Genomic DNA, 22,457 nt, shown 5'->3' with positions numbered 1-22,457 from the left:
AGGGGCGGCACAGTGGCGCAGCAGGTAGTGTCGCAGTCACACAGCTCCAGGGGCTTGGAGGTTGTGGGTTCGATTCCCGCTCCGGGTGACTGTCTGTGAGGAGTTGGCGTGTTCTCCCCGTGTCCGCGTGGGTTTCCTCCAGGTGAGTTGGTGACTCAAAAGTGTGTGTGTCTGTGTGTTGCCCTCTGAAGGATTGGCGCCCCCTCCAGGGTGTATTCCTGCCTTGCGCCCAATGATTCCAGGTAGGCTCTGAACCCACCGTGACCCTGAATTGGATAAGCGCTTACAGAGAATGAATGAATGTGTCCACAAGGTAAATGATATAGCTTTTGTTTACATCACTTCCTGTTCTGGAAAAGAAAGGTAAATTGTAAGGACATCCTGTCCTGCCGCCTCCAGGAAAGAAGCTTAACCTAACACCCCATACTCACGGAGACAAAAAAAAACTATATATGCATATATATCTATTCAGAACAATAAGACATTCCTATGTACTGTGCACATTTAATAACATATGCATATATGGACATTAAACTATACGTCACTGTAATTTTAAGGTAGAAATATTACATAATGTTAATTTAACAACTGTTTTTCTGGTGTCCACTATTTGACTTGCACATGGTTGTTATCTCACAGCCATAAACCAATAGACATACAACCATCCTTTCATCAGATCATCAGCTTCAAAATTTGATAGAGAGAACTCTGCACTCAGCACTGAAGAAACTGCACTCAGCACTGAAGAACTTGCACTATGAAATTTTGATTTAAGGCACGTGCAGTAAAAATAATGCAAATGTAGGGAAATCTCAGTAGCAAACCTTACATGATGTTCCTTTAATGACCAAATTTAAAGGGAGTGTGTCTGTTAGAAGGGCTAGATTTCATCTGTCCAAAAAATAAACCCCCTGAGCAACTACATTTTGAGAGACAGAGAGAGAGATAGAGAGAGAGAGAGAGAGAGAGAGAGAGGGAGAGAGAGAGAGAGAGAGAGAGAGAGAGAGAGAGAGAGAGTATGCATTTAAATGTAAAAAAGCTGCTCATCTCCTGAGCTTTACATTCCCACTTTCACTTCAGACAAACGGACGACTCCCCTGTGTGTGCACTGGACTCTAATCTTTTCCATTCCAGTCCTGCAGATGGCAATGACAGCATCAAGGTCATTCAGGCTTAGAGGCTCAAACTAAAATAGACACAGCCTTGTGTATCACGTCTGGTGTCATTAGGTTCCAGATCAGAGTCCGGACTCAAAACATCAGAACAGAGGTTGCTTATGATGGAAGATCAGAGGTGGAGAACAAAGCTAGAAATTCCCTTCATCCATCTCTCTCTCATTCTGTCTCTGTGTCTCCCCAATTCTCTGAATGGCCTGGTCTATATTTAGCAACAGTGTCCCAGACAAAATATAACCTCATCACTCAGCCGATGTGCTTCCTGCCAAAAACTGACCATTCAGAGAGGGGCAGGGAGACACACAGATGCAGACGATGCACTGCATAATCATCCTAGTCTTTAAATTCACCTTAAAAGCTTTTTGTTTATCAATCAAAAGCCGGCAGCTCAGAGATTTGTGCCTTTACATCAAAATCCATGAGCTCCCTACCTTCCCAGCTCTAATATTGTGTAATTAGTTGAATATTTGATTAAACTCTGCTCCTCCATCTGGAAAGGACTGACACAGGAGGGAAAACTCTAAACAAGGTCAATACAATATGAAAGTTCTATTTGTATTTTAATTCATTCATTCATTATCTGTAACTGCTTATCCAATTCAGGGTCGCGGTGTGTCCAGAGCCTACCTGGAATCATTGGGCGCAAGGCGGGAATACACCCTGGAGGGGGCGCCAGTCCTTCACAGGGCAACACAAATACACACATTCACTCACACCTACGGACACTTTTGAGTCGCCAATCCACCTACTAACGTGTGTTTTTGGACTGTGGGAGGAAACCGGAGCACCCGGAGGAAACCCACGCGGACACGGGGAGAACACACCAACTCCTCACAGACAGTCACCGGAGCGGGAATCGAACCCACAACCTCCAGGTCCCTGGAGATGTGTGACTGCGGCACTACCTGCTGCGCCACCGTAATTTGTTATAAAAATAACTAAAGCTGTGTGTGAAGCCTGTTAAACCAAATGTGTTCAGACTGTTTTTTTTTTTATCTGGGTTCACGTGTGTAAAGGCCTTAATTCAGTTTTGATATAATCACTGTTTTCAGCATTCAGGCAAAGAAGATGAAGCTGTCATCTAAGTAGTATTTGTAACTCTTCCTTCCTTTAATAGAACTCCTGGAAATCTCCATTAACACTGGAAGTTCCCTGCAGCTCTAAGGGTCCAGGAGGAAATTCAGATATTGGCCACTGCTGGGATTCCAGTCTGACTTTTATTACATGCCCTAAGCTTGGAGTGTAAGGGAAAGGCATGTCTGAGCATCTAAGGATGTGTGCCCACACGAGTCTTATAATGACTTTAGAAGAGCAAAGAAAAACAACTCAGTTACAACTTTATTTACTGCTCTCCCTCTCTCCCATGAATCATGGAGATTTCAGGAACAAATAACAAATCCATGTCCAAAATAAACATGTCTAATCTTTAACATTTTTCCCAGACGTGAACCAAGAGAAGAGCTTTCTTTTCTCCTGCCCAAGATGAACATTTTCAAGCATTGTTTACTACCCTTGGCTAAGATGATGGAATCACCACACTCGAAATCACAGGTACGACTCACAGGTACGAAGCATACTTTAAAGAGTAAATCATTTGAATTAATGGCATTTATTCTTCTAGAGGAAGTAAAGGAAAACCTTATGGAATCACTCAAAGTTGAGGAAAAACATGATCAACACCTCAACAACAAATAATCACAGTGAATACTAGTGTTGGGCATAATGATAATACTGTATATCACTGTATTTAAAAATGTGGACGGTATCTCAAAATAATTATGATGTGTCTGGTATGTCCAGTTTCTGTTCTGTTCAGTGTCTGTCTAGTCAGTACATTACCAAATGAGCTCATTAATGTACAGTTAAGAGAGCCTCAACGTGGGTGTACGGTTAGAGCACAGCAACTGGTGATGTCATGTGCTGAAAACAGGTGAGGAAAAAACCACAAGCTCAGTTAGCCCACCGTAACTGCGACTTTAGCACTGAATTCAGGTAAAAGATAGACCAAGCCTGCTGAATACAGACAAAACACTTCAAACACTGTTCACTGGAATTCGTGCTGGCAGATATTTGAGCCTCAGTTCACTGGAACACTGTCTGTGTTGTGGTGGTTAGCTTGTTAAGTCACTTCTTTAAGCCTAGCTGACCAGCAACAGTTCCAAACACAGCAGGACCTTTCACATTTCTTTCTTTCTGTTAGTCCAACATAAGTTATGCTCTCAGACACTCTCAGGCACAGGCGGGTAGACTTTGCATTATACATGTACGAATCTACGGACGTATTTTGTCTTTTATGTGTCTTTGGTGTGGTTTTGTGTGATTATTTTATTAATATAATAAAACGAATGGGATACCTTCTAGGTATCTTCGAATTGGGGCTTTCCCCTGCTGCTACTGTGCTCTACACGCTGATCCAGTGTGGCTGCTATCTCTGGCCAACCCAGACTTAATCATTTAATGCTCATTCTGTATCGTTTTGTGCTCTGTGCTTGCTCTGTTTATGTCTTTCACTTCCTCCCCACAGCTTGCTGAATAGCTCGACTGCTAGTTCGCTCACTAGGATGGCTGCTAAGCTTTAACTCACCAGTCTCGTCATCTCAGAGAGGAGGTGTGGCTATGGTAGCCTTATGATTGGTCAGGGTAATACTGACGTAAGCATTACCCATTTTTAGGACTGCCCATTCTACATCAAGAGAAGAGCAGTACTGGTTTTATAGGAGAGATTCATCATATTTCTGTTTTGTGTTTTTTATTTAAACTTTGCTGAATATTTTACATAACACCCAAGTTTAGCATTATACAAAAAACCCAAAAGTCCAAAATGAGTTCCCAGGGGCTTTAACACCCTTTGCTATGTGGCCAGATGCGTTATCATCCTAAAAAAAACTCTCCATCAACAACCCTATTTTCAACAATCCTATGGAATGAAGAATGTCAAAAATTTCAGTGTACACTGTACATCAGCGTATATTTCAGTGTACATCAACATTGTGACTGTGGATGTAAACACTGCCGACTCCCCTGGTCATGTTCCTGACCTGCAACTCTGTATTATAACTGAGTTGGGAGATATGAGTCTCCTTTAGGCAGTCATCTTTATACTTTTATTTATACACTTTTTGAGCCATGTTAAAAAACCATGTTTGTTTATGGAATGTGTGACTGTGAAGAACCTTCTGAAGGATTAAATATCCATCACTCAGTCTCAGTTGTCTTTAATCATTTAAGCGTATTTGCATGAATGGTTCTTTATGGAACCAAATGTGGTTCTTCTATGGCATTGCTAAAAGAAAGGTTTGCAGCACCTTATTTAAAGTGTGTTTCACTGAAATTGCACCAGACAAAATTTCCAGCATCATCTCCTTTTCTACATGTAAATCTCATTTCATTCTGCTCATATACTACAGTTCTGTCTTTTTTATATTGTGTTATGCTTTTTCTAATTTCAGAACATATAGTTTTCTATAATGACATCTTCCTTGTTCTATCTGTCTGATTTCCTTTTATAACCTTCCCATTTTTTTTACTTGCATCTAATTTCAGATACAGCTGAGTGGGAACTCAATGTCTGCTGTGAAATTCTGGTTTGGATGTCCCACTTGAAGGTGTTTTATAATACATTCCCTTGTTTCAAATTACTACTCCCTTGTTGGAGCCAGGTTTTCTGTAAGCATTCTATTTTAACTGCAGGCTAATTTGCATTTTTAGGCTTCTGCAAGTATTTGTTTAAGAAATGGAAATTACAAGATGATTCCATGATAGTTAACCTCAACATTCAGTAATTCGCTAACTGTATTTGAATCTGGAATATATAGGCCATGACTTAAAATGATGTCATTTATTTTTGTTTGAGTAGGTTTTATGAAACTGCATTGTTCAGCAATTAAACAAAAATAGTTATTTTACTAATCTCTTTGTTGTTTAGAACTATTTTTCGCTTTTTTTATTTTGCTCTTCATTTTTCATGAGGATTACCTTAGAAGTACTTATAATAGTTGTTTCTTTTTTTACTGAATTTAAACAAAGCTAGAATGGTCCCTGTGATGTAACTTTAGGAAACACAAGTCTAAGAGTCTAAGACCGCTGCTGTACCTTTGAAGGAACATTAATGCTGTCTGTACCCTTAGTGAACAACACTGTACCTGTTAAAGACCTTTTTTTCTGATAGTTTATTAAAATATTATAATTTTGTCATATTGCTATTCCACTTTTACTGAAGTTACAATAAAACAAAAGTAGACACAAATGCATGAAAAGGGCAGAATTTAATCTAAGAGCAGTGCGAGTCTGATAGTCTTAGTCAGAATAATATAGCTCTGACTGGAATAGACTAGTTTGAATCACACAGACAAGCAGCAGGACTGCTTTTACCTCTACAGTGAACATGAGCTGGTGCTGAGAGAAATGTATTTGCTCTCCTGTAATGCTCTATCACCCTCCTCTGTACAGGTGGAGCAATTACACAGCCTTTGGGTTTCAGTACTTTCTTGGCCAATTTAGTTGTTACATATATAACTTTCTAGCAAGATATCCACCAGGAAGGGAGAGGGCGAATATTTTTCACAGAATTTACTTATACTAATTGATAGCTGAATTTATTTGGAGGCAAAATCTAACAGAAGAACAATCCCCAGCAAGAGAGAAAAAGAGACTATTTATTCTATCTTAAAGATATGGATAGCTGTATAAATAGGAAATAGCTAAATGGGTGGCATGGTGGCGCAGCAGGTAGTGTGGCAGTCACACAGCTCCAGGGACCTGGAGGTTGTGGACTCAAGTCCCGCTCCGGATGACCATCTGTGAGGAGTTGGGTGTGTTCTCTCTGTGTCCACGTGGGTTCCTCCCACGGTCCAAAAACACACAGTAGTAAGTGGATTGGCAACTCAGAAGTGTCCATAAGTGTGAGTGTATGAGCGAATGTGTGTGTGTCACACTGTGAAGGGCTGGTGCCCCTGCCAGGGTGTGTTCCTGCCTTGCGCCCAGTGATTCTGTGTAAGCTCTGGACCCGCCGGAACTGGATATACGGTTACAGACAATGAATGAATTGCCATAATGTTTAGAAAATTTACTTGTTGCCTTCAGCAAAATTCTATATTTAGTCTGTATTTAGAGTACGCTTTTCAAGGAAAAGTGGGCACATGGTGGTATGTCACCTAGCTTTTATTTCTTGAATATTTATACCATAAAAAGTATTACATCTGCAGTGCAAATATTATCTATGTGCCACACTTTGTCATAAAGTATATGGTTGTTAATTCACTGTGTGTATGGTACTGTATAGGTGCTTACCACAGTGGAGATCCGGTTACGTCTGAGGTTGAGATCGGTCAATGAGTCCAGGCCCTGGAGGTTCTCTACTCTGGAGATGCAGTTGCCTGCCAGGTTCAGCACACGTAGCTCTAACAGGTGTGACACGTTCTCTATCTTACTGATCTACAAGACGAGTAATAACACAACAAAACCACTGAATAAAGGCACAGCAAATCACTCAGGAAGTTCACTGCTCAACAGTTTGTTATTGCTTTTATTCATTATAATGAATAACTGCTTTTATTTAACACAATAATACCTTAAAAAGTGTAGATTAACATATTGTACACTAGACTAGACATCAAACCTCTTCACACAGGATGAAGATGATGTCAGATTAAAACTCAAAAAAGTCACTTGGGGGATTCTTAAACATCTAAATTACAGTGATGTTTTTACTGACCACAAAATTCAAATGATAGTGGATAAACAATGCAATATAAATATTTACATTTAGCCCTTACACCCCAAACATAGCTGATCAGCCAAACCATAAAATATGTTTAGTATTTAGTATACCTCACTAATAATTAGCATTGTGTTTAAATCATCGCAAACTTACCACAAACTGTCAAATTGTTAAAAGGGGCATACTATACACCAGAGTTCAAATCTGGACCTTTGATGTGACACTAAATGTGGACAGTCAGGTGCATTAGTAGTGTGCAGCTATATTGACATACCAGTCAGCCTTTTAAAAACCCGGTCTGGAACCTAGATCCAAGATTCAGATTTGAAGACCTCTGCTATACACATTTACCACTTTAAATGAGAATGAGCCACAGCTCAGTTCAGTGTGAGAGCCCATGAGTAAAGAGCAGAAGCTCTGGAGTTTGGTTATTTTTGCTTGATTCCCTTTCTTATCTGTTCTCATTTTCACAGTTTTACTCAGGACTCTTTGTATATGGCAGTAATACTTTTATCGCTTATTTACTGACTTGGATTTCAATCATTTTTGCCTGGTTAATTTTCTTCTCTGTTCTCATTTTCACCATTTTACTCAGTACACTTATTTCTGAGATTTTCATTATATGTGTCATAGGATTAATGTTGTTTAATTAGTCTTATACAGTGATGCTTATGTGGTTTGAGCACTTTCTGTCACAAGTGGGAAAACTGTATCAATTACAATTTGAAGAACCATCTCTTTAAAGTTGCAACACATCAAAATATTATTTAAAATCTAGCTTATTCATAAACATCAGATGAGCTAGAGTTACAGGTCAACAAGGAGGTGTTTGTCTTGGCAGTACAAAAGAATTTGCATGTGTTTCTGTGGTCACCAATGTAAATAAACACCAAAAGCTTTTTTGGAACATTTTATGTTTTTCTTTCTGCTGACTAATATCAAATGTAGCGACACTGAAAGCAGTTTTCATCCATTTCGGGAAGATGTAGGGGTTCTTTCTGTGTGAGTGCTTGCCGTACAACCACAAAAGATTTGTGTATCAAAGGAAAGTGGCTCCGGGCAGACTTTCTGAATGCCTCAACATGTGATTCACGCCCACAGTGTGTAGCACACCTTTACAGAGTTGTAGGGATTTGTGGAAAGAACTGAGTATTTAGCAGCAAGGGGCCTTGTTTGAACCTCGAGGTGTGGGCTGAGGGGGCAAACTCAAAGGAATAGAGAATTAGAAGAAAAAAAGAAGAAGAAGAAGAAAAAGCAAAAACAGCATTAAAAGGCTCCTTTTTAATCAAGGCTATAGTGTTTAGTCAGAGTGCACTTCAGTCAAAAGTGCCAAGTGTGCTCAGTATAGCGAGTAGAGAGATGTGATTTTAGTCGTCAATCAGCTTTCAGGAGTCAGTCATAGGAAAAGAGAAAAGAGAAGAGTGGTGTAGAGAGAAAGCGCGAGAGAGAGAGAGAGAGAGAGAGAGAGAGAGCGAGAGAGAGAGAGAGAGAAGGGGAAAAAGAGCGAGAGCAGGAGACAGAGAAATGAGCAGTCATTACAGTCACACAGCAATGTAATTGACCAAAGCAGCAGCACTCACTGAGAGGGAGGGAACAGAGATAAGAATAGAGGAAAAGAAGTGAGGAAAAGCATGCTAATATAGGTAAGATTCAATGGTAGAGAGAGGTTTATCAAGAGTAAACGGAGAGGGAATGGAAGGCGTAGAAAGCATTTTCACTTATTACAATATCTCTGTTAACATCTTAAATGCAGGCTGGTTATTCTCTTATTCACAATTCCAATAACTATTCACATGCACCATTTATAAATTTCACAGGATGTTTCCTTACCATTTGCAAGTCTGAGAGTGTCAGTAAATGGGTAAAAAAAAATACAAAGAGACTTGGCCCGGTGCGATAGGCTTTCTCTCACTGAACGCTCTCACAGCATTTGGACAATGTTGAGACCTCCAAAAATTGAGAATCAGGAAAAGGGATGAGGATATTGCTTTATTTCTACTGCATAGATGGGTAATATTGACTTATGTTTGCTTTTCCAGATTACTTAACGGAGATCACTAACTGCATGGAAAAAAACACTGACCAAATGTGCTACAAAACTAAACAAGTAAAGTTACAAATGAGCTTCCCTGGTAACTCAAACGGTGAATAAAAACTTACAGGTAAGTTCAATTTCAGCCACATACAAAACAGCAGTCATTTTTCCTCAAAAATATCATTCTACTTTAAAATACGCTGAGCTTCTGAACGTAAACACACCAGAGAGAACAGCAGTTAAGTTGAGTTAAGGTGTAGTCTGAATGACTTAAAAGTTTAGTCGTACATGTTGGTTGCATTTTCTGTTTCTCATGAAATATTAATTCATTCACTTAATGTAACTGCTTCATCCAGTTTGATATCACACATTCAGTCACGATGAGGTCGTTTGAAAGTTTCTTCAGATTAAAGCAAAACTAGGTAAGATATGTTATTGTTGCTCCTGAGCTCCCCGTACAGTTGCAGAGTGTAATTCAATTTCACAGCACTGTTCTGAAATCAAGGAAGGGAGTTACCAACCCTCCTCCCAAAGTTGCAAAGTGCAAATTCTGCAGTGCTAAACATGGAGTGTCAAAGACTGCGGCTCTGTTCTTCTTATTACAAATCAGTGCTGCATCACTTTAATTTTGAAGATGTACTTTTAAAGTAAAAATATACCCTAGTGTTCCTTTAAATATAGGAAGAATGGTCTGTGTCTATTGCACAGCACTGTATATCATTATAAAGTTTTGAATGATTTTGTCCAATAGCTCTTACCTCAGTAGCAATCATTTGAAAAGATTGTTAATTCTCACATTCTTAAAGCTACTCAGTATCAGTTACATCCATTACAGTTTGCTTATCGCCCTGGGAGGGGTGAATGATTCTAAATTGTTTTTGTTGGATTTACTTTATATACATCTTGAAGAACCTAAAACAAGAGCAAGAATTGTATTTATTTGTCTTCTGCATTTAACACATTAAAGCCGTGTTTACTAATTTGGAAACAAAATTATTTTAAACTGGAGTATAGGCTGACATGTTGGATCATGGACTTTTTAACTCAAAGATCACAGAGAGTACTTGTGAATGGATCACTTTCTAATATTTTATTCATATCCACTGGTTCACCTCAAGGGTGTGTGTTGTCTCAGTTACCATTTATCTTGTAGGAGTATTCACAATAATCATCCTATTATAAATAATTTACTGATGACACTGCTCTGCTGTCTTGGCCCTCTGATTCAGATCAAGATCATGGTCCAGCTTTGCAAGAGTTTGTGGAATGGTGTGACACTTCATACTTGTGAAATTGATATCTCTAAAACAAAGGAGATGATTACTGACTTTTCCAAGCTGCCACCCTTGAATATACAGGGTGGGCCATTTATATGGATACACCTTAATAAAATGGGAATGGTTGGTGATATTAATTTCCTGTTTATGGCACGTTAGTATATGGGAGGGGGGAAACTTTTCAAAATGGGCGGTGACCATGGCGGCCATTTAGAAGTTGGCCATTTTGGATCCAACTTTTGTGTTTTCAATGCAAAGAGGGTCATGTGACACATCAAACTGATTGGGAATTTCACAATAAAAACAATGATGTACTTGGTTTTAACATAACTTTATTCTTTCATGAGTTATTTACAAATTTCTGACCACTTATAAAGTGTGTTCAAAGTGTTGCCCATTGTGTTGGATTGTCAATGCAACCCTTTTCTCCCACTCTTCACACACTGATAGCAATACCGCAGGAGAAATGCTAGCACAGGCTTCCAGTATCCGTAGTTTCAGGTGTTGCATATCTCATATCTTCACAGCATAGACAATTGCCTTCAGGTAACCCCAAAGATAAAAGTCTAAGGGGGTCAGATTGGGAGACCTTGGGGGCCATTCAACTGACCCACAATGTCCAATCCACTTTCCAGAAAACTGTTCATCTAGGAATGCTCAGACCTGACACCCATAATGTGGTGGTGCACCATCTTGCTTGAAAAACTCAGGGAACGTGCCAGCTTCAGTGCATAAAGAGGAAAACACATCATCATGTAGCAATTTCGCATATCCAGTGGCCTTGAGGTTTCCATTGATGAAGAATGGCCCCACTATCTTTGTACCCCATATACCACACCATACCATCAAGATGTGCAGCACCTGAAACTACAGATACTGGAAGCCTGTGCTAGCATTTCTCCTGCGGTGTTGCTATCAGTGTGTGAAGAGTGGGAGAAGAGGGTTGCACTGACAATCCAACACAATGTGCAGCACTTTGAACAAATTTTATAAGTGGACAGAAACTTGTAAATAACTCATGAAAGGATAAAGTTAAAACCAAGCACACCATTGTTTTTCTTGTGAAATTCCCAATAAGTTTGATGTGTCACGTGACCCTCTTCCCATTGAAAAAACAAAAGTTGGATCCAAAATGGCCGACTTCAAAATGGCCAACTTCAAAATGGCCACCATGGTCACCACCCATCTTGAAAAGTTCCCCCCTCCCATATACTAACGTGCCACAAACCGGAAATTAATATCACCAACCATTCCCATTTTATTAAGGTGTATCCATATAAATGGCCCACCCTGTAGATACTTACATATATGGACAGGCTGTAGAGAGAGTTAGTTCCTATAAGTACCTGGGGACAACCTTTGGATTAAAATGTAAGGATAATACAGAGGATTAAAAAAAAGCCAGCAACGTATATTTTCTCTCAGGAAACTTAAGTCGTTCTCTGTCAAACTGTCTGTTTAATTCACTTTTTATTGCTCTTTTATTGAGAGTGTTGTTTCATTCTCTTTAATTTGTTGGCTCCAGTCCTTGAATCTAAAAAAAAAACAAATATTGTTTCCAGCATTTAATATCCAAAATCACTGGCCTTCCACTGAGATCACTGGCTTCTTTGCACAGACAAACAACTTTGAAAAGGATGTTTTATCATTAATGATCCATCACACACCTTATATTTTGTTTTTTAATTGTTGCCTCGTGGTTGTCAGTACCATTGTCCTAGATGTCGGACTGTGCGACAGAGAGCAACCTTTGTACCGAAGCCATTAGACTAGTGAATGACAATCTTCATTATTTGTTCGGATTGGTTTTATTTCTAGTGATTTAAATATTTGTTATTGTCTGTTGTCTGCTGTTTTATAATGTCTGTGGGCCCAGCATGAATTGCCTCCGTGGAGACAAATAAAGTGTATTCAATTCAATTAATTCTATTAATATTAATCTAAACCAGTATTAGCTACAAAGTGGTAGCTAAGCTATATTCAACAGTGACTGGGCCTGAAAACAAGTGAGAAATATTCATCGCAGCCCACTACATCAAACTGCAATATCAGATTAAAAAACTGTAATTTTACTCAAGCCCTCATTCTTTCAGATTAAAATAGGAATATACCACTTGAAAAAGTATTATGTTGAGCACTGCTTAGTGTTTTGTTTTTCCTGATGACCACATCACTAGGAACACTTATTTATATTCTTCTCTTGAACATTTTAATCAGCATAGAAAAGATTGTTTCCTGAAAGGCAATGGTAAATACAGTTATTGTCTAGGAATTACTCATAACATTGTGACTGATTGGACCCCAGGAGTTAGTAACTGATTTAGACATGGCCCCCTGAGCAGAGCTTGTCAACACTGAGCCCATCTACATCCCGGCATAAGACCAGTACAAAGCTGTGGAATACAAAGCCTCTAAGCATTAATGACAAGGCTGAGGCCTACTGCTGCTCTGAGCTGTGGTCTAATCTGAGTCATTTTCAGTAGCTGTTTTGAGATCAGCTCTGGTGTGTGGTGTCTCTGCTGGAGCTCGCAGTGTGTGACGTAGAAACAGTCAAAGAACGGAGGAGGTGCCACTTCCTCACAGCGTGACATCATCGCCCTATGGCCAATCAGCACCGTCCCCCTCAGCTGCCACTGTTATGCGGGGTCAAAGCCTCTAAATGTCACATATTCAGTCCGGCAGCAGGTGGGTTACAGGCTAGTACTCTGCACACGGAGAAGACCTTTAGCACGGCTCGCAAAAATACAGGACTCATAATCAAAAAGCAATATTGAAATCAATACCTGGTTACTGTGCAAGTCCAGCACGTCAAGTCTGGTCAGATTGTCAAGGCCACATATTCTCTGAATCCTGAAAGACAATAAAGAATTGGTTAATGCTTGGCTCTTAATGGATCATATCATCACTGTAAATGTACGTCCATTTTTGCCAATTCTTTTTAATTTACCATGTCACTTGAACAGCTGTCCTTCACATTGTGTTAAAATTTCAGGATGAATGGACCAAAAGAATTGCTTCATAATGACTTGGTGTAAAATCCTTTTACATTAAGTTCTACTGAAATGTAAGGTTTTCTCCTTCTCCAGTAAAGTTACTATTATTGGAGATACATGCTTCCACTGTTTCAGAAATGCGTATTGTTATGTGCAACAGCAAAATACCCATCATACAGCCCCTTACTACCACCAATTTTCATTTTATATTAATTAAATGCTGATGATTACAAAATTTAGAAAACAGATACATGGGAACAGCAGAATGATTCAATCCATCCACTGGCATTTGAAGGTTGGCAGGCTGCTATGCATGTGTGGGACCCTCCAGGGATTGTCTGGACAGGACTGTGCTTTGTACGGAGAGAAGAATTTAGAGCTGAGCAGCGTTACAATGGGGCGGAAATGCCAGTAGAAACTTAAATCTGAGACATGCTTTCGTTAAGAGGCAGAGCCAGCAGCTGGGCACCACAGAGCTAAAAGGTCATGGTGTGTAGCCCTGGAGGTTGAGGGCAGACCTGGGCAATTTGATCTTGGTGGCATTTTACTGCAATTAGGAAAGCTTTTCAAAGTGTTAGAGGGAAAGAGGGAGCTTGGATATAAGTGGTGGTCCTGTAGATGAGTAAAAGAACTGGGAAAGGTTTAAAAATGCCCCATATCGTCGTTGTCCAATTAAAAAACATGTACCTCCATTTTTGTTTACTGCATCATTTGAACACAGCAGTGTAATTCACACAGTTTAAAAATACCAATAACAATTACTATGCTGGAAGACACGTTTTTAATTGGACAGTGATGATAAACATTTAGCCTCTCTGTGATTTGAGCCTTTAAAGTAACACTAGGTAATATCTCATACTTTAAAATCATTGTGATGCCTTACTAATCTGTAATAAAGCCTCTGTCATTGCTACTCTAGGCTCAGTTTTTGTATCTTTTGGAAGACGGTAATAATCCACCTTCCTCCTCCCTATTGATTTCGGTACAGAGCTGTAAAAATGAAGCACACTAGGAGAAGTCCTAAAAAAATCCTGGATGGGTGCCAGCATTGGCCACCAGGGGGCACAAAAAATTAGAATTTCAAATGCTTATTGTACTATACATAAGCAGTTTGGAATTTTTACTGGTATTTTTGAATTTATTGTTTATTTTCTTTGCCCACTTTCAGACTGCGTTGTTTCATCCAAAATACAGACATTTAACAACAACAACAACAAAAAGAATGACATAACCTTTAAAGAGTATGTGCAGTGAGCTATGCTTTTACGTATGTATGTAGGCACTCCAATCAGCACGCTTCCAAATGTATATGTGTTTGTCTGCCCACACACACCTGTTCTTGCCAAGCACAAGCACTCGAAGCAAGGAAAGAGAGGAGATGGCAGACATGTCGGTCAGCCGGTTGTCGTAGAGATCAAAGAAAGCGAGACGGGGCAGGTGAGCCAGGTGTGGGAGGTGAGAGATGAGGTTGTGCTGCAGGTTGAGGAGGCGGAGGTTATCCATCCCATAGAGGCTTGGGCATTCTATTAGACCACGACTGGAGAGATATGATGCAACAAAGTTCTTTTTTAATATAATATTTTGGCAGCTGTGTATGTTGGTATTTGAGTCGGTTTTGAGAAATAATACAGTATAAACTGTTCATCATAATAACATTGCACTTTGAAAATCCTAGTTAAAATGAAGATTTGTTTCTTTGAAAGTTCACTGCTCTTCCCAGGAACTTTGCTGCCCCCTATTGGCTGATGAGTGAAATGGCTGTGCTGCTCCAAATTCGGGTCAGTTCTGTTAGCAGCCAGCTCTGATTATTATATTAATCAAATACATAAACTATCCTAAGATTAAATTGCAAATAATTTTATCTATTTAAACAGCTCAAGTCTGACAAAACTACACAGAACGATCAGTGGATTAGGACCATCTACCTTGTATCTACACTTACCAACTTCACTGGCCCTACAATAGAAAAAGGTGTAGTCCACTTGTTTCTCTACGTACTTTCTTATTCTTATATCATCCTGCCCTTCAAAGGTAAGGACCGCCACAGAGCAGGTATGATTTGAGTGGTAGATCATTCTCAGCACTGCAGTGAGACTGATGTGCTGGGGGTGTGTTAGTGTGTGTTGTGCTGGTATGAGTGGATCAGACACAGCAGTGCTACTGGAGTTTTTGAACACCGTGTCCCCTCAGTGTTCACTCGTTGCCTTAAGATTAGAGAAACAAGTTTGCGGCTGGGGGTGTCACCAATTCAATTCCTGGGAGTGGCAAGAAAAAATATGTCATCCACAACTGAAGTGACTTTGAGCAAGGCACCTAACACCCAAACTCCTCCCCGGGTAATCGAGATTATTGGGAGTTCCCTGCTCCAGTTGTGTGTGTGTTTGCTGCCCCTAGTGTGTGTGAAGAATTGCTCACTGCTGTGTGTCTGTGTGTTAACTACCACGGGGTAAACACAGAGAAGCAATATTCCTAAAGAGATCAATAAAGACGTTTCTTCTTCTTCTATTTGACACACCCTACATCACGGGTCCATATTGTAGATGTAAATTCAGAAACAGTAGTTGCAGTTTGTGTTAGTTGCTGCACAGTTTGTGTTGGTAGTCCTCTAGCCCTTCATCACTGGACACAGGATGCTGCCCACACTGGGTGGGATATTTTGGGGTTGGTATACTCTTTTCAGTCCAGCAGTAACATTGAGGGTTTACAGCTCTGCGGGGTCTGATCCACTCACACCAGCACAACATACATTAACACACCACCACCATATCAGTGTCATTGCAGTGCCAAAAAAATGCTCTGTGTTAGGCTTTGGATGCCTTAATCATTGAAGAGCAGGGTAAAATGGGGATAAAAAAGTATGCAGAGAAACAGACTGACCACACAGTGCTCCGGTATGGTCAGTGGAGCTGATAAAATGAACGAGTGTAGATACAAGGTAGAGGTTCTTAACCAAGTGATCATTCACTATACATACCAATCCAGTTCCAGTCTCTCCAGACTGGTAGAACAGTCGTCTCTGGAGCAGAAAGAAACTGGAAACACTGGAGGATACCTTTCATCATCTGGAGAAGAAAAATAATAATGTTATCTCTATAGCTTAGGGAATGAGGTATAGCTAAATACAGAGCACTTTCAAATACAACATTTATACAGAGGCTTTGTAAAGGACTAAGCAAACATTCTTTTCCAGCCGAGAAACTCTCCTAACTTACTGACAGAATGTGGAATGAGAGGGTCTTTGCTGTGGGAATAGATTGCCCCTGCACTCCATGTACTTCGTTGTTTTTTGCCCCTGCGTGCTTGGGCCCCAAAGTCCCCAAATAGTCCAGCTGGGACTGTTGTTGGAGGGGGCAAAAGAGCTCGCCCTGGACCCACAAACTCATTCATTAAAGCCAGCACAGGGACATGGAGGGGTCTACAATATACAGGCAGCCTGTTGTCTACATAAAAAGCACAGAAAGTGAGTGATAAGGAAGGTAAAGTGGAAAGAAACCAACAACACATAATTCGTATGTTCATAAGATGTATAATCTATCATTGTTCAAGCTTTGTCCCATATTCTTTGTGTGACATAATACCTTGCCTTGGAGGATTAGCTCTCAGGACATCCACGTTAGCTTTTGTCAAGTCCTTTGAAAACCGCAAGTCAAACTGTGAAGTAAATAAGGTGACGAATAACTTAGGGCTTGAAGATTAAACAGGGACTTATTCACCCACAACAACCTCAGCATTTCATTATCTTTCTAACCAATACCTTACTTGCACTCTAGAAAACATCACCATAAGTAAATACAGACTTGATGATCTATATACTCACAGGTCTCTGTAAAATTCTCTCCGGTAATAAGGACTTCACGGCCGCAATGTGCAATTTGTAGCTGTTGACCTGTGGGATCCACAACGACATTTTTAAGACACTTATTAAGCCCCAATGAGAAGGATGAATTCTTTGTCATTCCATTCATTCATTAATTATTTGTACCAATTTCATCCTGATCAGGATCACAGCAGTTCCAGAGCCTTCCCGGAATCATTGGGCGCAAGGCAACAAGACCCCCTGGACAGGGCTTTGATTATTACATAGGGAAATGTTGATTAGTATTTGTGTGAAATATATTACCATAGGGCAAGGTTCACATTTCACATTCACATATTTTTAGAGTAGACATGTTTACCTCTTTGTCCATTTAAATTGACTGATTAATATTTCCAATATTGTAAAAAAAAAAAAATATATATATATATATATATATATATATATATATATATATATATATATATATATATATAAATAATAAATAATAAAACCCACAACACACATTGGTAGGTTGATTGGCTGTACAATATTGTCCATAGCTGTGTAGACTCTGGACCCACCTTGACACTGAACTGGATAAGCATTTACAGACAATGAGTGAACGAACGAATGACCAAATGAATTAATTAATTAATGAATGAATGACTGAATTAATGAATTAATATAAATATGAAATTCTGTGGGGCGGCACGGTGGCGCAGCAGGTAGTGTCGCAGTCACACAGCTCCAGGGACCTGTAGGTTGTGGGTTTGATTCCCGCTCCGTGTGACAGTCTGTGAAGAGTTGGTGTGTTCTCCCCGTGTCCACGTGGGTTTCCTCCAGGTGCTATGGTTTCCTCCCACAGTCCAAAAACACACGTTGGTAAATGAATTGGCGACTCAAAAGTGTCCGTAGGTGTGAATGTGTGTGTGTTGCCCTGTGAAGGACTGGCGCCCCCTCCAGGGTGTATTCCCACCTTGCGCCCAATGATTCCAGGTAGGCTCTGGACCCACCGCGACCCTGAACTGGATAAGCGCTTGCAGATAATGAATAATGAATTAATGAAATTCTGTAAATATAATATTTGTCTTCCCAGTAAAAGATGTTGCCCTGATGACTTTAATATCCTAATATAAAATAGCTGAAATACGACCACAGCATAAATTTAAACAGTCTTTTGCACCATATGAGATTAGCTTGGGCCCAAAGGCAGTGTTAGAGTTGCATAGAGTTGATGTATGGTTTCAGTTTACATGTCTTGGTGAAATGGTGGACTACGTTAAGTAAAACCCATCCATCCATCCATTATCTGTAACCGCTTATCCAATTTAGGGTCGCGGGGTGTCCAGAGCCTACCTGGAATCATCGGGCGCAAGGCAGGAATACACCCTGGAGGGGACGCCAGTCCTTCACAGGGCAACACAGACATACACACATACTCACACCTACAGACACTTTCGAGTCGCCAATCCACCTGCAACGTGTGTTTTTGGACTGTGGGAGGAAACCGGAGCACCTGGAGGAAACCCACGCGGACACGGGGAGAACACACCAACTCCTCACAGACAGTCACCCGGAGCGGGAATCGAACCCACAACCTCCAGGAGCTGTGTGACTGCGACACTACCTGCTGCGCCACCGTGCCGCCCTAAATAAAACCCTGTATTCTGAATTTCTTTCAAACCAGTAAGATGATTTTTCAATGCAATGCTGTCTGAGGGTTCAAAGGTCACACTCATTATTATTTTGTGTGAAGGGGCGGCACAGTTAGTGCAGCAGGTAGTGTCAAAGTCACACAGCTCCAGGGTCCTGGGGTCGTAGGTTCAAGCCCTGCTCTGGGTGACCCTCTATGTGGGGAGTTTGCTGTGTTCTTGCTGTGTCTGCTACTCACATCTGCAGTGAATGTGAGTGTGTCGCCCTGTGAAGGACTGGTGCCCCCAACTGGTGATTCCGGCATGACCCATGACTTTGCTTGTAAAGCTGAACGTTTGCTGTACCTGGTGTTACATTTCTAATACTGTATTTGGCACTAAGGTGGTTGGCAGCTGGCTGCTCCAGTTGTGTGTTAACTTATGTTAGTGTGTGAAGAATATATGGAATCAGTTTCCACAGAGGGGATTAATAAAGGTGATGCTTGGTTTTATTATTATCATCCACCTGCTTATAGTGTAGTGACACAAAATATATTAACTTTGATATACACATTTTCTCTCTTATTTTGACCGTCTTAACTTGGAGTGTGTTGAATATCAAGTTAAGCAGTTGAAATATTATAGTTAGATATCTCTGCTGTGTGCTTTGTCAGTTAAATAGCCGCCTTCCATTTGAGGGCCCTTCAAGAGAATTAACTAATCACATGTTCTTATTTTTACTGCAATATATGGAGGGCGGTAAGTGGCCTGTATCTGGTTCAGAGTCTGGCTGATAGTTATATACTGGACTCTTTCTCTGACTCAGCTTAATGCCTCAGCTATTGTTCAGCTCCCGAGGCAGGATTTCATCACAGCACTGCGGTCACTTCTTACCGTGGGTGTGAAAAAGCGTCCTGGGGAGTTGCCTTGCTGTTTGTGAGAGCGCATTTCGAGAGTCGGAATAACTCAGCTCAGAAGAAATGCAGAAATGAAGAACCAGTCAGGTGCTGACTTGAGAAATGTCTGGGAGCGGCAACCCCTCGCTTATTCTCCGTATTTAAAACAGTATTTGGGCCGTGTTTCTCTCTGAACTTTTCTGAACCTTGCTCTACTGTCTAAAACAAATTAAGATAGAACATAAACCGCCATTTTACATTATATTCGAGGCCTTTTTTGACATTTCTATCACTATTTTAACCACCGCTGTCGTTTCTCTCAATCTGCGACCCAGTGGTAACCACTGGTTACCGACCAGGCGCGCCGTGCCTCACCTACCGAGCGCTCCGAATAGAAACACCGAGCAGTGAATGGTTCCTGGAAGAAGGGATATGTGTGTTTTGGGCGTTAGCTCTAACATATTTTTTTTGCTGATGTTCTCGTAATAAATTGCTACTGGATTCCAGCGTCATTGACCCTCCATTAAATGGGTGTGTTTAGCTTCGAAAAGTGTCATTATTCTTCGTTTGCACACCCACAAACACCAGATATAAGACTTGTTTACCTCTACGGGTAGCTCAAATTCCAGGCTTTTAAATAATCTTAAAAATATAGCTCCAAAAAGACATAGGGTTTATTTGTGGCCATATGTAGGGCTTTACATTAACAGTGATTTTAATTAAGTGTGACATTAATTTGGATAACTAGCTATGTTTGGAAACACCAACACATTGTCTATACACAGCAAATTCTCCAGTGTTAAATCAAAATTATTAGTGTTAACACTGAGAGTGTTAAATTATTACAGTGTGAAAATTGAAAATGAAAATTACCGTTAAACCTGTTAACTTAAGTGAATTTCCTCAATTTTGGGCTTAAAGGAGCATTACATAATTTTTTACCTTAAAATTACAGCTATAAAATCTTTGTGATGCTTCACTGACTTGTAAAAGGGGTCAGCACTGCAATAACAGCACTATATAAATTTTGTTGGAGTGTACGAAACCAAAACACCCCCCTCTCCAATAATTTATTACCATGCTGTAATTAATTACACTACTTGCTGCCCCAGTCTTACCTAGTGTTCCTTTATGATAGCTGGCTAACTGAGAAATCCTACTTTGTGGAATACCCCCTAATTTGTCTATTGATTTATCCCTGAAAAATACAAACCTTAATATAAGTCCATTATATTTTAAGCACTTTGTATACTTGCATTTGAAAAGCCAATGATTTGATGATTTGTTGCTAAGTCATTACTCATTAGGACTCATTCATTCATCCATTGTCTGTAACCGCTTATCCATTTTAGGGTCATGGTGGGTCCGAAGCCGTCCCGGAATCACTGTGCGCAAGGAACACACCCTGCAGGGGGCAGTAGGTCTAATTGTCTATCATAAAACATGATGCCTGAAATAAATTTAAGTAAGCATAGCTATATATAAATATGAACCTTTATGAATAATATAAAATATATTTATTCATCCATCAAGTGCTCTACACACATGGAGAGGGAACTCTTCTGAGGGCAAATATCTAAAATCTCACAAATCCACATGCAGATGCTCCCACTCTCTCTTGTTGATAAGCATATATATGTACATTCCTAAGACACAGGGATCAGTGCAATTTGTCTGTTGTAATGTATTATACATGGGGATTTGGCTGATCTCTCTTGGGTGCAGGAGTCTATAAATATCTTGACTGAGTCAGAGCTCCACTCCCTCCCCCATCCACCCTCGTTTTCACACACATATAGCCAAGCAACACACCAACAAATTGGAGATTTGAACGCAGAAGTTGGGGTCAAAGAATGATACCTTTAGCTAACATGGCATGTGCTGCACTAAGACAAAAGTACAACTGCCAGTGGTCAGTAACTGCCGATTTTGACTGTGTGTTTTCCTTCTGTCATGATCAACATGTCAATCTTGGGCCTGGAGGGAGTCGATGAAGCATCTCCAGCCAACTTGTATGAATAAATAGAGCACTGACAAAAGAGCTGTCTTTGTCCAGAAACACTCACTAATTAAGCTTGTCACATTTACATAAAGTTAAACTTCACAGTGCACATACAGAAAAAGCTGCATGCAAATCTATTTTCAAGAATTCTTTTATTGCTTGCATTAACCTTTTGCTTAGCTGTGTCTGTGTTTCTCTATCTATCTATCTTTCTGTAATACCCCTCCTTCTGCACATCAGGATGCAGGTCACACAGGAGCGGACTCTACCTGCAATCATCCAACCAGTGCCTCATGTCTTTGGAAGCAGACCCATCAATAAGTGGACAGGCTTGGGGTTAGAGCATGAATGAGTCACCAAGATTTTTTCTTGGTCTTGGCAGTCAACACACGTCAGCACCTCGGCTGCAGCTATAAACCACTGTATTCAGTAGAACCACTCAGCTTCACAATTAAGAACTGGGCTGCACATGCATATTTATGAATGGAGTACTTGGCACACTAGCCTGAGTGTTTTTAGTTTTTCTTGGTTTGGTACTTGATCTTGAAAGGGGCTTTTTTTATTTCTGCAATCAGTCCTCAAAATGAAAACAGTCCTCTAGAGGGGGCAGATGAAAGACCCTTACTCCCTATGATTGCAGTACAATGGTAATAACAGGAACCGGGATTTGTTTCAAAAACACAAAAATAATATTTATACTATATTTGCAACATTCACTATGAGTAATGACCCCTCACATATTCTGAATAATATATAATGTTGATAGTATTTCTTGGGACTATTTTATCTTACAACTCCATGCATATAACCCACCAATATTTTTTATTAAGGCACTGACTCTATGCATTGTGGATATATATATAATTCTATTATTATCATTTTCATGGTACTTTCCATGCTGTACATCTGTGGGTAAAATAACATAATTGTTGT

At 40.1% G+C, this 22,457-nt stretch overlaps 1 protein-coding gene across 2 annotated transcripts in view; it reads right to left on the bottom strand.

The window, feature by feature from the left end:
* Positions 1-19,824, bottom strand: part of LOC136709923 (leucine-rich repeat-containing protein 49) — a 58,132-nt gene extending 38,308 nt beyond the window's left edge. Inside the window, exons 1-8 of one of the 2 annotated variants that reach the window (XM_066685510.1) lie at positions 19,521-19,824; positions 17,017-17,085; positions 16,778-16,850; positions 16,412-16,639; positions 16,174-16,261; positions 14,533-14,736; positions 12,990-13,056; positions 6,465-6,608 (exon numbers count right to left, since the gene is read on the bottom strand). In XM_066685510.1, the coding sequence (XP_066541607.1) occupies positions 6,465-6,608; positions 12,990-13,056; positions 14,533-14,736; positions 16,174-16,261; positions 16,412-16,639; positions 16,778-16,850; positions 17,017-17,085; positions 19,521-19,574 (927 nt within the window). In that variant the 5' untranslated portion in view covers positions 19,575-19,824. The remainder of the gene's footprint in view (positions 1-6,464; positions 6,609-12,989; positions 13,057-14,532; positions 14,737-16,173; positions 16,262-16,411; positions 16,640-16,777; positions 16,851-17,016; positions 17,086-19,520) is intronic. The other variant, XM_066685511.1, reaches the window with a different exon arrangement.
* Between the last annotated feature and the right edge of the window lie 2,633 nt (positions 19,825-22,457).

The sequence above is a fragment of the Hoplias malabaricus genome, chromosome 11 (genome assembly GCF_029633855.1).
Source record: "Hoplias malabaricus isolate fHopMal1 chromosome 11, fHopMal1.hap1, whole genome shotgun sequence".
Classification (NCBI taxonomy): Eukaryota; Metazoa; Chordata; class Actinopteri; order Characiformes; family Erythrinidae; genus Hoplias; species Hoplias malabaricus.
Note: the sequence above shows the minus strand (reverse complement) of the source record. Positions and strands in the feature narration are given on the sequence as shown.